Genomic DNA, 14,456 nt, shown 5'->3' on the forward strand with positions numbered 1-14,456 from the left:
GATTTGCATTTCCCTGATGATTAGAGATGTTGAACACTTTTTCATATGTTTGTTAGCCATTTTTATATCTTCTTTTGAAAAATTTCTATTCATGTCCTTCGCCCACTTTTTGATAGGGTTGTTCAATTTTTTCTTACTGATTTTCCTGAGAGTAAGTTTTTTTTTAAACCACACAATTGCCATGACTTTTTTACTTACATGGGGACTGTTGGCCCAAACCTGACCAGTTGTAAAGTTTTGTGGCCTCATGAATGGAACAGAACTGGGTGAGACTGGGAAGAGAGAAGGGGAAGGAATTCAAAGATGTGAGAAATGAGAGTACTTAGGTGAGAAGCCCTGCCCTTGGCCTTTCCCGTGGGCATTCTTTTGGCCGTAACCAGTAGAAGAGAATGGCGCCCTCTTGGGGTTGGGAAGGGTTGCCCTGGTGGGATTTCCCTCCCTTGCTTCTGTTACTCTGGATTTCCAGAGGAGCATTCAGGAAAATCCTTATTGTACAGCTGGATTCAGCTACAATTCTACAAGGGACCTGTCAGGGACAGTGGCCATCAGCTTTCCCATTCCTTCCCTCTAGGGGAACATCTCTAAAAGCATGCGGATTCTCTGCCTACCTTAATCCGAGAGTGTTTTTGATGTTTCTTTGCAACCCAGACATTTGTGTTCCCTGAAATGTTGTATTTCTGAATTTGAAGCAAACATAAGAGAAACAGTGACTTAACAAAGCTGGGAATTTGTTCTGTCACCCCCTGCCTTTCTGTTATTTCCCACGGAACACACAGAGGGCACGTGTGGACATATCCCAGGCTGACCACTACTTACCTCTCCTGTAGCACTGCAGCCTCTTAGTGGGTGTCACCCTATCATGGCACCCAAAAGCAGGAGTTTCTCAAAGACAGGGATGGGAGGAACAGTGTTCAGCCTGCTTTCCACCGTCTCCACTGGCACACTTGTTGCTTAAAAGCACAAATGCATGAAGTTAAAAATCTTGGCCTGATCACTCACAAGCTATCGCTTTGGGCAAGTCATTTAACCTCTTACAGCTCTGGGCTGCTGGCAATAACAGCAGTCTTACCCTGTAACTGCATTCTGTGGATTAAATGTGCTAATGCAAATTAAGTACTTAGCATATAGCCTGTATCATGGTTAAGTGCTTGACACTTGGTAGCTTTTCACAATACAGTACTAGGCAGCTGAAAAAAGAATAAGCAAAATCCTTGTGAACTGGTATGGAGTGATTTCCAGTGCCTGATTATGCATCAGATAATAGTAAGCAGCGATGTTAAATTTCCCGAATTTGATAATGGTACCGTGGCTATGCAAAACAACATCCTCTTCCTAGGAGACACACTCTGTGTACGTGTGTGTCAATGTGTGTGCAGAAAGAGCAAAAGCAGACGAAGCAAATGTTAACTATGGGGGAATTTAGGTGAAAGACTCCAAGGGAGGTTCACTAAATTGAACTTTCCTCAAGGATGGAAATTTTTTTCAAAAAAGAGGTAAAAAAAAAAAAAGATATTCTTAGTTTTATTGTAACATATTTATTGTATTTTCTGGCAAAAAGATAACATCGAAATGCTTGATCCTTTGGCATATAGTGTGTTAGTCCTCATATTACCTAAGCAGCAAAAATTTGGACAAACACAGAAGCTTGCAACCACATTTATTAGAAAAATATTATCATTTAGAAATTCCTTTCTTTAAAGGCTGAAGACTTGCTCCAGGGCATTGTTCCTTCTGTTTTCATCAAATTCCCCTTCACATGGCAGGAGTCCCGGTTCTCTGGATGCTCACAGGCCAAGGGACGGCCCATTGTCACCACAAATCCAACCAAACACACGGCAAGTCACGAGGCAGCACTGTGAGGCTGGCCTGCTGTTTCCAACCAGAAGGTTCTGGAGATAATACAGATGGGAACGGGACAGCAGGGCTGCTCAGCAGCCACAGCAGCGATCCGGTTTGCCTGCTGGAGTTCGCACCTCACCTTTTCTTCACGAACTTCTTTCTGGAAGCATTGGGATTTAAGCGTCTCCTGCCAGCTCCCAGGGCGCTGTCCCGGACCTGCAGGGTAGCCGAGCGGCTGGAGATGTCGTTCTCTGCGAAGGGAGAGACCCCGGCTATGTAGTCAGGGGCGAACACGTTGGTTTTCTGCCTGGCCTTTCGGGAGAGTCGCAGCTGAGGGAAGCGCTGATCCTCGGTGACATGGGGGTTGATGGCGTATTTGCCGCCTTTGGGAGCAGGAAGTGAGTACTGCAAAGATGAGGAGAGGCCGTTAGAAGAACAGGGATCCACGGTCACAGCAGATGGCAACGACGGACAGTAATTTCCTGCCTGCTACATGCCAAGTGTGTGACACGCTCCTCCTGCTTGATTCTCACCTCAACTCACAGGTGAGAAACCAAACGCAGTATTTTGCCTATACCTTCAGCTAAGAACAAAAATGAATTAAGTACAGACACAGAACTCTGATAAGCGGGTGCTGCTTTCAAGCGGTATGGGTCAGCAATTCTGAAATGACAACGTATGTTCTAGGGCTGAGCAAATGACTAGTAAGGGAAACAGTGTCGAGGGTGTTACGAATGTGGGAGAGAGTGGGCTAGGATGCACTCTGGTGTCGGGCTGAAACTGAGGGTATAAATTCATGGTTTTTAACACAGATACAGAAATACAAAATATTCCAGTGTGTATTTACACACATGTATGTATTTCCTACCTTTGTCCACTGTGGGCCAAGAAGTAATGACACTCCAGGACAATGAATGAGCATACCTAGTGCCCAGATTTTTGCTTCTAAAAAACATTCTCCATAAAAAAGAACCAGAGCTCCTAAGAGAAATGGCCGATTCTAGGGCAGGGGCAGGAGAAGGCTAAGAGTCTAGGAACATCTTGCTGTTGCCAGAAAATACGAAAGTGTTCAAATAACCAGGACACGTCAAAAGGACACAAGAGCTGGCTTGAAGGGGCTCCCACTGGCCAAGCACAGAACAATTTGAATCTCCAAATAATGATAGTGACCGCTGGGCACGGTGGCTCGAACCTGTAATCCCAGCACTCTGGGAGGATCGCTTAAGGTGAGGAGTTCCAGACCTGCCTGAGCAAGAGCGAGACCTCATCTCTAGTAAAAATAGAAAAATTAACCAGATGTGGTGGTATGTGCCTAAAGTCCCAGCTACTTGGGAGACTGAGGCAGGAGGATCGCTTGAGCCCAGGAGTTTGAGGTTGCTGTGAGCTAGGATGATGCCACTGTATTCTGTCCAGGGTGACAGAGTGAGACAGTCTCAAAAAAAAAAAAAAAAAAAAAATTAACATTGGGAAAGCCAGGTAAAGGGTAAATAGGAATTCTCTGTACTATTTTTTTCATCAACTGAAAATTATTTCACAATATAAAAGTTAAAAAAACCTCTTCTCATGCACTTGTGGCCCACGTGCCGCTTGGGGAATCCAGTGCCACTCACGTGTCCCTCAATCCTTCTCTCTCAATTCCTTGAAACAATCCCCAACTGCTGCGCGCCCAGCCCCGGCCTCTCTTCCGGGCTGAGCGTTCACACTCCTTCCCCTCTGGTTTGTGGGGCTTCCGGGGATCCTGCCCATCCTTCAACTCCTGCACGAATCTCAGCTCCACCACATTCCAAATGATCTCCTACTTCGTGACACCCACACGTGGTTCTCAGCATTTACTGCCGGCAATTAGCGGTTACTTCTCATGGGATCACGAGCTCGGGAAACTCACAAGGAGGCTTGTGGTACACTCTCCCCATCTGCCTTGTACCCAAGTCACCGGCTTTCAATACGCCATCTTGCAGATGCAACTAGGTTTCTGTCCTCTCTGTTCGTATCAATTGTGGCGTTGTCAGGGGAACGGGAGACGCACTACTTACCCGGAGGCCTCGAGGATTCAGCACCTTGGGGTTGCGGGAAAAGTGCATGTGCAGGGTGCCATCGTCGCTAACGGTCACGGACACTTTCTTCAGGGTCTTGTTCCCACAGTGTGAACAGAACACTCGGCCCATGTCAGATGTCGTCCTGGGAGACACAAAGGACATGCTTAGTGCTGGAGCCATAGGTGGCAACCCCTTCCCCAGAACACAGGGTGAGTCACAGGCCTCTGAGAAGGAAACGAGAACAAACCAAGAAAGGCTGAGCCATGCTACACCCGTCACAGAAACGAAGGTCGCCGGCCTCATCCCAAGATGTAACAAACTGCTGCTGCCCTCCTCTGGCAGAGAAGGTAATACCAGGAGCAAATAAGCAAGAGGGAGAGATGAGCAGGATGTTGTTAATTATTAAACAGTAGTGAACTCTTACTGAACATGGCCAGGCACTATTCTGCACCTTTAACATCTCAGCAGTCTGGTGAGATTGGGACTGTCTCCATTTTACAGATAGGGAAACCGAGGCAAGTTAAGGCAGCTCGCTCAAGGTCACCCAGCTCAGATGTGCCAGACGTACCCAGGCAGTGGCTGCAGAATCAGTGCCCTTAACATCACCGCACTTTCTCAAGGAGCGCATTATTACAGATCTACCTTGTCCCCAAATGTCAGCCGGCATGTTAAGCCAGGTGGCGGCTCTGTGGGTGGCAAGAACGTACTAATGAATTCTACAGGAAACACAACAAAACCTGCCGCGGCTGAACTGAGTGTGGGTTTTGAGGGCAGACCCTGAGGCCTTGCCTCTCTCCTACCCGCTCAAGCCCCCATGGTGGACCCCGAGCAGCAAAAAGCTGCTACTGTCAAAGGCCAGACAGTGGTCTTGGTTCCTGTCCTTCAGGGGTCCTCCGTCCTCTCCCAACAAGCCAGGAGACGAGCTGTGTGGAACAGCTAGAAAAGCCACATCCTCATCTGCGAGTCTCCTACGCGTGAACTAAGTACCTCTAGGCAGGTGCTAGAACTAGCACAAGAAACCATGCAGTCACTGGGGCTAACCACACAAGAATGGAGAGCATTTCCAGGTGTTTCTGTGAATGCCTGTTAATTTGGGAACTTAGAGCTTCTGTAAGAAAGGACAATGGGGAAAATGAAATAGTATGAAATAAGAAGCTTTACTGTCACCTGAGCCTGAAACAGGAAAAGATTCAGAAGAATGCACAGGCAGCTCTGAGGAGCGGCTAATTAAGTCACCCACAGAGCTGCAGAGGATGGTGGCGTGAGTGACTGGTTATTTTTAAGCCTTCAGGGGAACAAGGGTCCACCCAGGCAACTCCACCCTCAGTGGAACAGCTCTCTCTGGGTACCCAGCGAGCGACACCCTGATGCTTCACGAATGTTCCACACAGGCCTCCCCACTAAGGGCTCCACCAGACGATCTACAGGATATGGCCACCAAATGCAGACCGAGTCTGCGGGATGGCTGGAAGCCACCCCAGTACAAGTCCCCAGGGCCACACTTCACCAGCGAGGCTGTAGTACCGTCTCTTCCACTCCAACCAGAGGGTCTCCAGGATCCCAGCGGCCTCCCCACAGAACACCAGTGCCCACCACAAGAAGGACGAATTTAAGAGTCAGGAAAGAAATGGAGAGAAGACAGCAGTGAACACGTAACAGTTCACCCAAAAGGAACTCCCTGCTTCCTACGTGCCAGATCCTGCACTAAGTCCTCAGGATTTATCTTCCTACTTCCTCACAACCACCTTCTCCATTTTATTGAAGAAGAATGTGAAGCACAGAGAAGTTAACCAACATTTATAAAATGACACAGGCAGAAGATAGAATCTGGATTTGAACCCATGTACTCTGCATCCAGAATTTACTTTTTTTTTTTTTTTTGTAAATAGGAAATTTCCAGCGTAACGCAGACAGCAGAACACTATGAATAGCCATGTCTTCAACTGATAGCTTCAACAACTATCAATTCACGGCCAATCTTGTTTCATCTCTACGCCCACCCACTCCTTCCCCTGTAAAATCCCAGACATCATTCCGTGCATAAAGATTTCGGTAAGTATCTTTAAAGAATGAGGGTTCTTTGCTCCCAGTGCTGCTGAGATAAGGTGCGAGGTCACAGGCAACCTTGTCCTGGGGGCCTCAGCACCCAGGCAGAGGCATAACCAGGGCTGCACAGCAATAAGGAAGTAGAAAAAAACATATATAACATTAACGCAGGGCTCTCTTTCAAGAAACCTGTAGAAGGCTGGGTGCGGTGGCTCATGTCCGTAATCCTCACACTCAGGGAGGCCGAGGCGGGAGGATCGCTTAAGTTCAGGAGTTCAAGACCAGCCTGAGCAAGAGGGACCCTACCTCCACAAAAAAATTGAAAAGTTAGCCGGGCGTGGTGGCACATGCCTGTAGTCCCAGCTACTCGGGAGGCTGAGGCAGGAAGAGCATGTAAGCCCAGGAGTTTGAGGTTGCAGTGAGCTGTGATGATGCCACTGCACTCTAGCCAGGGCGACAGAGTGAAACTCTGTCTCAAAAAAAAAAAGCAACAAGAAAAGTCTGTGGAAGGGACAGGAAGAGAGTGTTCCAGAGGGCCACCGGGTGCGGAGTATCAGCCGTGTACCTGAAGCAGCCGTGGCAGCGCAAGATGTAGCTCCGGGCCTCGCGGATCAGCATGCCATTCACCGCCAGCACGTGCAGCCCCATCTGCAGCAGAACGTTCTACAACCAGCAAGTTAAAGAACTGAACTAAGTCTTCTTTTAACGTTAATTTCTGTAACCACACTTAAGGGAACATCACAAACCTTGGCTTTTGCTAAGGAAAGTCACCTTGGGATCCTCTCAAGATACTTCAGTGAGGACAAGGACCCAGGTTTCTTTCTCATCCCCCGTCCTGGGGCCTGTGCCCATCATTTCACAAGACCCGTCATTCGCAATCTCTCTCGACAGAAACGTTTGTTTTCTCAGGGGTTCAGGGGTGAATATATTCATTTCTGGGCTGGAAACCCTCTCTAACTTCTCCAAGTACCTAACTGAGCACAGAACGTTATATACATTGACAGAAAAGTAACAACAGATTATGAATGATAAACATTAAACACTTAACATCGACAAAAATCTTGTTACCATATCATATGACTGTCTAGCCTCCAAGCAAAACTGAAAATTGCCAAAGAGAATAGCTTCTACGGCCAGGAAAGCATCACACAACAGCAGCTCTGCACACATCCCAACCTCTGGAGGTTGGGATGTGTGCAGAGCTGCTGTTGTGTGATGCCCATGACCGGCCCCTGCCTGCCCCGCCCACCTGCATGGCGAAGTCTGTAGTCACGCAGCCGACCCGCACGTCCTTGGGGACATCGCACTGCTCTAGCTCCTGCTGGATCTGCTTGATGTTGCTGGGGGTTATCCACCCGCCCCCATCGTCATCGCTGTCTTCGCCTTTTCTCTCAAGCCCATTTTCTTCCTCTTCCTCCTCCTCCTCACTTGGAACGTCCTCACCTCTGTCAATCTGAAACACCAAGAGAATTCACAAACTCCGGGCCCACAGGAGCGGCGGGAGGAGCTACGGTGTTGCCATCAGATCAGAGGTCAGTCCCTCACCAGCAGCTCCTGCAGTTCCCGATCGATATTAGGCAGCGGGTTTCTCCAGAACGTGAAGGAATTGAATTCTAGGTCCTCAGGCTCACTGGCTGGGTGTTCTTTTTCTATCGTGCCTTTTGGAGGTTTAGGCTGAGATTAAAAGAAATAATAAAAACCTGAAACTGAGAGGGTTATAAATGAAATCACATGGGACACAGAAGTCAGATGAGACAGGGCAGGACAAACTATGATATTTGCCCCGGTAAATTTGGTTCACTGTAAACATATAACTTGGAGAGACGTGACACGTAGCAGCAAAGGGCATGAAGAGCCCGGCTTGTCTAAAAAATTACCTTGGAGGGCAGATGGAAACCAGAAATGTGCAGAGGAGTTTCTGGGTGCTGAATCGATGAGGTCACTTTAACCTAAAAAAAAAAAAAAAAAAAAAAAAAAAGTGACAGCTCTGAGCAAGGAAACAGTTTGAATATTCAGCATGAAAGGGTAATTTAAGAAACAAAAAACCACTTTCCCCTGATCACTGAAATCAAAGATATGCAATGTTCAGAAAAATTGGGGGGGAAAAAAAATATATATATATATATATAAATTCAATCATCCCAAAGCTACTAAATAACCACTTCAGATATTTGTTTTTTGCCACTATACATATAGCTGTCATGAACATTACTATCTCTAAAACCTGGAAGTATTTTTGGTTATATCATTAGGATAAATACCTAAGAGTGGAACTGCTGGGTCTAAGGATATGCCGTTTTAAAGCTTTTGATACAAACTAACTCTTGCCAAAAGGGCTGCAGGAAAAGGCAGTTTGTAGAAATCATGGACCGATGGGTGCCAAATGGAAAACCAACTTCCAGGTACCATAGGTTCAGACGGTCAGAGTCAAAGCTTATATAAAATTACTCTGTTTATTATTCTGACAACACGCAAAAGTCTGCATTTTAGAATTCTATACTTTTTGGATTAGAGGACTCTAAACCTGGTTGAAAAAAAGTGAAGGCAGTTCCGAGTGGTACAAGAATGTAAGCCCACCAGTTTTGATGACAAAACTATAGGCAAAGGAGATCAAGTAAGTCTTTGTTTACACTATTTGAAATGAATTATTATTAGGTTAATAATTTGGCTTCCAAAATCCTCTGGCCTAGAAACAGCTAATGGGACCCAGGCACAGATCCATCAGTCTCTTCAGTCTAGCCAAGGTGGTTAAGTCCCTAAAAGCACAATACGAACCCAGAGCTTTGAAGGTAGCAAGGGTTGAAAAAAATTGCAAGCACCTAGTGTTCCTTCTTTTTTTACTTTCAGAAGTTACTCTATTACAAAAAAAAAGAATACACAGGCCGGGTGTGGTGGCTCACGCCTGTAATCCCAGCACTTTATGAGTCTGAAGCAGGAGAATCGCTTGAAGCCAGGAGTGGTGTGAGGTTGCAGAGAACTATGATGATGCCACTGCACTCCAGCCAGGCAACAGAGTGAGACTCTGTCTCTAAATCAATAAATAAATATAGATTTTTACTTTTTTTGAATTTTTCAAATTTGAACAACCCTTCCCAAGAATCCACAGAGACACATCTGCTAATTGTAATGGATGAACCTTATTTGCATTCTGACCCAAACAAACTCTTAATAAAATTTATAAAATAATTGGGAATTGTGAACACTGATTGGATATTTGATGATATTAGAGATTACTAATTTTGTGTAGGTGTAATAATGGCTTTGAGGTTATTTTTTAGAGTCCTTAGGGGGTAGTGGGTCAGTATAGACGAAAACAGACCAGCTGGGAGATGATAATTGTGGAGGTGGAATGATGGGGATTACTGGGCTCATCACACCATTCCCTCTACTTTTGTAGAGCAGATAGTTTCCCTAAGGTTTAAAAAAATCCAACCCTCTTAATTTACCTTTTCTGGTTCTTGTTTTAGGTGAGACACCCCAACAAACTCTGCTTCCAACTGGTAGGTGAGTGCCAGCACTTGGATATCTGTGGCAGAGAGACTGGGATAGTCTCCAGTTTTCTTTGAAAACTCAGTCACTGTAAACAAAAGATTTCTAGTGTCAGTTAGAGGCAAAAATCCATATGACCTTGGATAAACCCAAAAAAAGTTATCAAAGAATTTAGAAAGGATCAGGATCCCGTGAAAAACCGTAACACTTTCATCCATTTTCTGATCTTTTTTCTACTCAGAGTTGAGAAATTCGTGTTCTCCACCACAGTGATTCATGCCAGTGAGAATAGAGGAAGCAGAACATCATTAAAAGTTAGCACGATGATGAGAATCCCTTATTTAAGTTTTGGTATTATGCTACAATAGAAGCTCTAGTTTCTTCCAGCTCTCAAATTTTTTTATTTTAAGCGTAACAATGTACATTAACAGGATGGATGATCAGATTCCAAAATGGAATAGAGAGTTAACTTAATTCAACAGGTTGAGTATTTCATGTCCAAAATGCTTGGGACCAGAAATAGTTCAGATTTCAGGTATTTTTAGATTTTAGAGTACTATTTGCATATGTATAATGAGATATCTTGGGGATGGGACCCAGGTCTAGACACAAAATTCATTTATGCTTCATATACAGACATAGCCTGAAGGTAATTTTATATCCTTTAAAAAAAGAGACCAGGTCTTGCTATGTTGCTCAGGCTGGCCTTGAACTCCTGGGCTCAGGCGATCATCCTGCCTCAGCCTCCCAAGTAGGTTGGACTACAGGCACATGCCACTGTGCCTGGCTGAGGAATTGTTCTGAAAGTAATTTTATACAATAATTTTCATGCACAAAATTGAGGTGTGGAAACTTGTGGCATCATGTCTGTACTTAAGTTTTGCATTTTGGAGCATTTCAGATTTAGAATTTGTGGATCAGGGATGCTGGGCCTGTAATTGTAGTCTATGAAGAAATAAAAATATTGAGATGTTTGTAACAAATAATGAACAATTGAAAAAAAAAAGTCAGCCTTGTGCGGTGGCTCATGCCTATAATCCTAGCACTTTGGGAGGCTGAGGCAGGACTGCTTGAGGCCAGGAGTTCAAGACCAGCCTGTTCAACATAGTGATACCCTGTCCCTACAAAAAATAAAAAAATTAGCCTGTTGTGGTGGTGCATACCTGTAGTCCCAGCTACTTGGGAGGCTGAGGTGGGAGGATCGCTTGAGCCCAGGCATTTGGGGTTGCAGAGAGGTACAACAACAACACTGCACTCTAGCCTGGGCAACAGAGCAAGACCCTGTCTCAAAACAAACAAAAAGACCAACAAAAAAAACCCCACTATGTTTAACGTATAGTAAATGCCAGTTGTCACTATTGTTATCCTCCTGAGACATTAACAGAAAGATGTTTTCTGCTACACTGGTGCAAGGAACAGTAAGGACACTGCTGACATTTCCTAAAAAACAGACATGAGTTGGCAGTAGCCACAATGTATTGTGCACTTGCTGTGTATGAGGCACTGTGTTAAAAGCTTTACACATTAATTCATTTCATCCTCTGCCAAATCCTATGAAGGAAATACTATTAGTATCTCCTTAGAAAGAGTTAGTAACTTGTCAAAGATCACACAGCCAGTAAGTTGCTGGAGAAAGTCATAGAAGTCATAGAGTTGGTAACATCTATCAGCCTCTAACCTCTAAAATACTTCAAATCACTAAGGGCCTTTCCTGAGTTGGGTACCATCACCTTGATCCCTAACAAGAGAACAACCCTGACTCCTAAGTCAAGAGATAATTGTTTAGTTTTCTTTCAAGTTGAATGCAAGATCTAAAAGCATCCCTTTTTTAAGGTGAAGCTGACTTCTGTATCCAAAACAGTCATCACTTTAATCTACTGAAAAGAAATGGACTTAAGAGATCTGGGTTCTTCTATTTTAAATCAGAACAGATTCACTGTGTGCTTACAAAGCGTTAAACAACGCTGAGTGACATACTCCTCAATTAATGCTCACAGCAAACCCAGAGGTAGATATTATTATCATTTCCATTTTGCAGTGATGTACCAGAGGGCATTTAGCTAGTTACTGGCAAGGCCTGGCTACCTCCAGAACCAGGAGGCCTCTCTCCCAGCACGATCTCCTAGAAAGTGCTGTCTCTAAATCACATGCTCTGCTAAAGCAGCCAGACCCGAGCGAGTCCCATACGCACCCCGGGCCCCAGCTTCCCCGTCAACGCCGGAACAAAGGCACTCACCCAGCCGCACGTATTCGGGGAAGGGCTCCTTGAACCTCAGCTCGTAGGGCAAGACCGCGAGCCGCCTGCGCGTGGCTTTATCCCGAATCTCGCTGACCACCTCCCGGATGGTGTAGATGTTTTTACCGATGTCCTGCGGAGAGATCGGCCCAGCTCACACCCACCCGATTCCACGCCAACCCAGACCAAGTTCCGCTGGGCTAAATTTCCCAGTACCTGCAAAGCCGCATCCCGCAAGAAAGCCCCAGCGTCCGCCACAACGTGTTCCACGGGCGCCATCTTGGCTGGACGAGTAGGCAGCGCGCATGCTCATCGAACTTGCGCCGGCCCCCTGCGTTCCAATCCAGGCCTCTGGGAACCACGAGGAACAGCCGCGACTTAGCGGCGCCACCTGGCGGCCGCGCCCGCTCTCCCAGCTCAGGGCTGTCCGCGCGCATGCGCAGCGACGCCGCCAGCCCCGCCAGAGAGGTGTAGGCGGGCTCAAACCTTGGTGGACACCGGAGGAACTCAGCTTCAGCCTCCACTTCTTAGCGCCTTCTTTACTTTAAAATGTACAAGCTGAATATATCTGCACGGTTAGAAGCTAGTCAATACAGATAGCCCAACTTAATTATCACAACTCTATGAGATAGGTATTATTTTATAGGCAAGGGATATAGCTACATAGGCCCAGGTCACATGGCGGGTAGGTCTTGTTAACAAGGTAACACCCCAAGAAATTGACTCGGAGCCCCTTTCTCATCCATTATGTTATGCCGACCTCTGCTTATGTACCTCCACTTCATTTTTTTTTTAAATCATTCCTAGGATAAACCTCCACTTGGGGCCAGGGTTTATCTCTTGTTTTTGTTGTTGTTGTTGTTTTGTTTTTCTTTTCTTTTGTTTTCATTTAAAGAGATGGGTTTTGGTGTGGTGGCTCATGCCTGTAATCCTAGTGCTCTGGGAGGCCCAAGGCAGGAGGATCCCTTGAGCTCAGGAGTTCGAGACCAGCCTTAGCAAGAGCGAGACCCTGTCTAAAAACAGAAAAAAAAAAAAAAAAAAATAGCCGGGCGGGTGTAGTGGCCTGCGCCTATAGTCCCAGCTACTCGGGAGGCTGAGGCAGGAGGATCGCTTGAGCCCAAGAGTTTGAGGTTGCTGTGAGCTAGGCTGACGCCACGGCACTCTAGCTCTGGCAACAGAGCCTGACTCTGTCTAAAAAAAAAAAAAAAAAAAAGAGAGAGATGGGTTTTGCTCTGTCGCCCAGAGACTAGAGTGCAGTGGCACCATCATAGCTCACTGCAGCTTTGAACTCCTGAGCTCAAGTGATCCTCCCACCTCAGCCTCCCAAGTAGCGGGGACTACAAGCACAGATAATTTTTTTTTTAATTTAATTTTTTGTAGAGGCAGAGTCTTGCTATGTTTCCCAGGCTGGTCTCAAACTGCTGGCCTCAAGTGATCCTCCTGCCTGGGCCTCTCAAAGCGCTGGGATTACAGGCTTATTTGTCTTAATATCCTCACCTTACCTACCTAAGGAAGGCACATAAATTGTTAACAAATAATTTCTTGCTGGATCCAAGGGAAGGGGTACTAAATGACTTCTAAATTTCCTTTCAAATCTGAGATCCCTTAATTATGAGATCTGGCCTATTACATGCTGGTGAATTTTGGCTGAATGTTGACTCTTCAATCATCCATTTTCATGTAAACTTTCTTTATCAGGTCTTCGCTCCAATTAATTCCTCAATTGTAATTTATCTGTACGCCCTCAAAAATCCTTCACTGCCCTGAGGCTCCCCTTCAGCAGTTACCCAAATTCCTTTTCCTTCTCCAAATATCTTCTGTCTCATCCTTTGTCACCATTCAGACTCTTCAATCTCTAGATCCTGCCTGTGCTACCTGCCCTAACAGAGCATGGTTGGAGGCTATTTCTCAGTTTCTAGTTTATCATATCAATTTTTTGGTTCTTATTTCTGAGCTTTCTCAGTTTCTCTGCAAGATTTGATATCAATGACCAACTCCTCTTTCTGGGCTGCCTCTCCTTGCCTGACTTTGGTGATTTTTCACCATCCTGGTATCCCTGTCTCTCTGATGGCTTCTCACCCTGTCTTCCTCTTGCCTTGCAAACACATGCCTTCCACCGAACTATCTTGGCCCCTTTGTTAATCTAAGTTCTCTCCTCCAGAAATACTGTCTATCCTCCAGCCTTCTATGATCACATTGGAAGAACACCTCCCAAATCTTTATGTCCAATCCCTGTCTTATTCCCCAGGCCACCTTTTATGGGAACATCCGTCTGGAAAACTTCTGGCATCTTCACTCAAGAGGAATATTAAAACTGAGATAATTATCTGCCCCCCTCAAACTTTCTACACTTGTTTGAGTTCCCATTTTTATTAAAGATATTACCAACAAAAGCATTCGGGGTAGGGATCTCTGAGTCATCCCCGTCTCCACCCTCACTCCTCTCAGCAAAGTTTGTAAATGCCACTCTGGAATGTTCGTGATGTTTGGATTCCTTCCACATCCATTCCCATTATTCTAATCAAGTTTATATCTCTTGCCCAGAAAATGTAATTCCATTCCTTCAATACTGCTATTCCTTTTTTTTTTTTTTACTTAGTCTGCAGACCCAAAGTTACAAATACTGCTATTCCTCTCTCTAATTTTTATTTCTCCAGTTGGTTGCCCATGTTGACCTAAAAGGGGAGGGACAATGTGGGAACTGGACTCCATAAAGGAGGTTTATTATGGAGGACTCCATAATAAAGTTGGTAGGGATCACTCTGTAAACGCTAGAATGAAGAATGATGATCCAGGCCAGCGATTGAGAA

At 45.5% G+C, this 14,456-nt stretch overlaps 1 protein-coding gene across 1 annotated transcript; it reads right to left on the minus strand.

Moving 5' to 3' along the window:
* Positions 1-1,558: 1,558 nt before the first annotated feature.
* NOB1 (NIN1 (RPN12) binding protein 1 homolog) lies at positions 1,559-11,925 on the minus strand. Its single transcript, XM_069497857.1, has 9 exons — positions 11,863-11,925; positions 11,647-11,779; positions 9,368-9,498; positions 7,799-7,870; positions 7,467-7,595; positions 7,171-7,374; positions 6,487-6,584; positions 3,873-4,017; positions 1,559-2,244 (listed from the first exon to the last, which is right to left on the minus strand). Exons 1-9 carry the CDS (start codon positions 11,923-11,925, stop codon positions 1,975-1,977), a joined length of 1,245 nt encoding a protein of 414 aa, XP_069353958.1. The 3' UTR covers positions 1,559-1,974.
* Positions 11,926-14,456: the final 2,531 nt, after the last annotated feature.

The sequence above is a fragment of the Eulemur rufifrons genome, chromosome 23 (assembly GCF_041146395.1).
Source record: "Eulemur rufifrons isolate Redbay chromosome 23, OSU_ERuf_1, whole genome shotgun sequence".
NCBI lineage: Eukaryota > Metazoa > Chordata > Mammalia > Primates > Lemuridae > Eulemur > Eulemur rufifrons.

Bases quoted from the DNA above. Each gene is read 5' to 3' on its own strand.
- NOB1 (XM_069497857.1), bottom strand. From the start codon at position 11,925: ATGGCGCCCGTGGAACACGTTGTGGCGGACGCTGGGGCTTTCTTGCGG. The intron at 11,780-11,862 runs GTACTGGGAAAT...ATCTCTCCGCAG, and splicing joins TGCGGGATGCGGCTTTGCAG to GACATCGGTAAAAACATCTA. The intron at 9,499-11,646 runs GTGAGTGCCTTT...TTTTGTTTACAG, and splicing joins CCCCGAATACGTGCGGCTGG to TGACTGAGTTTTCAAAGAAA.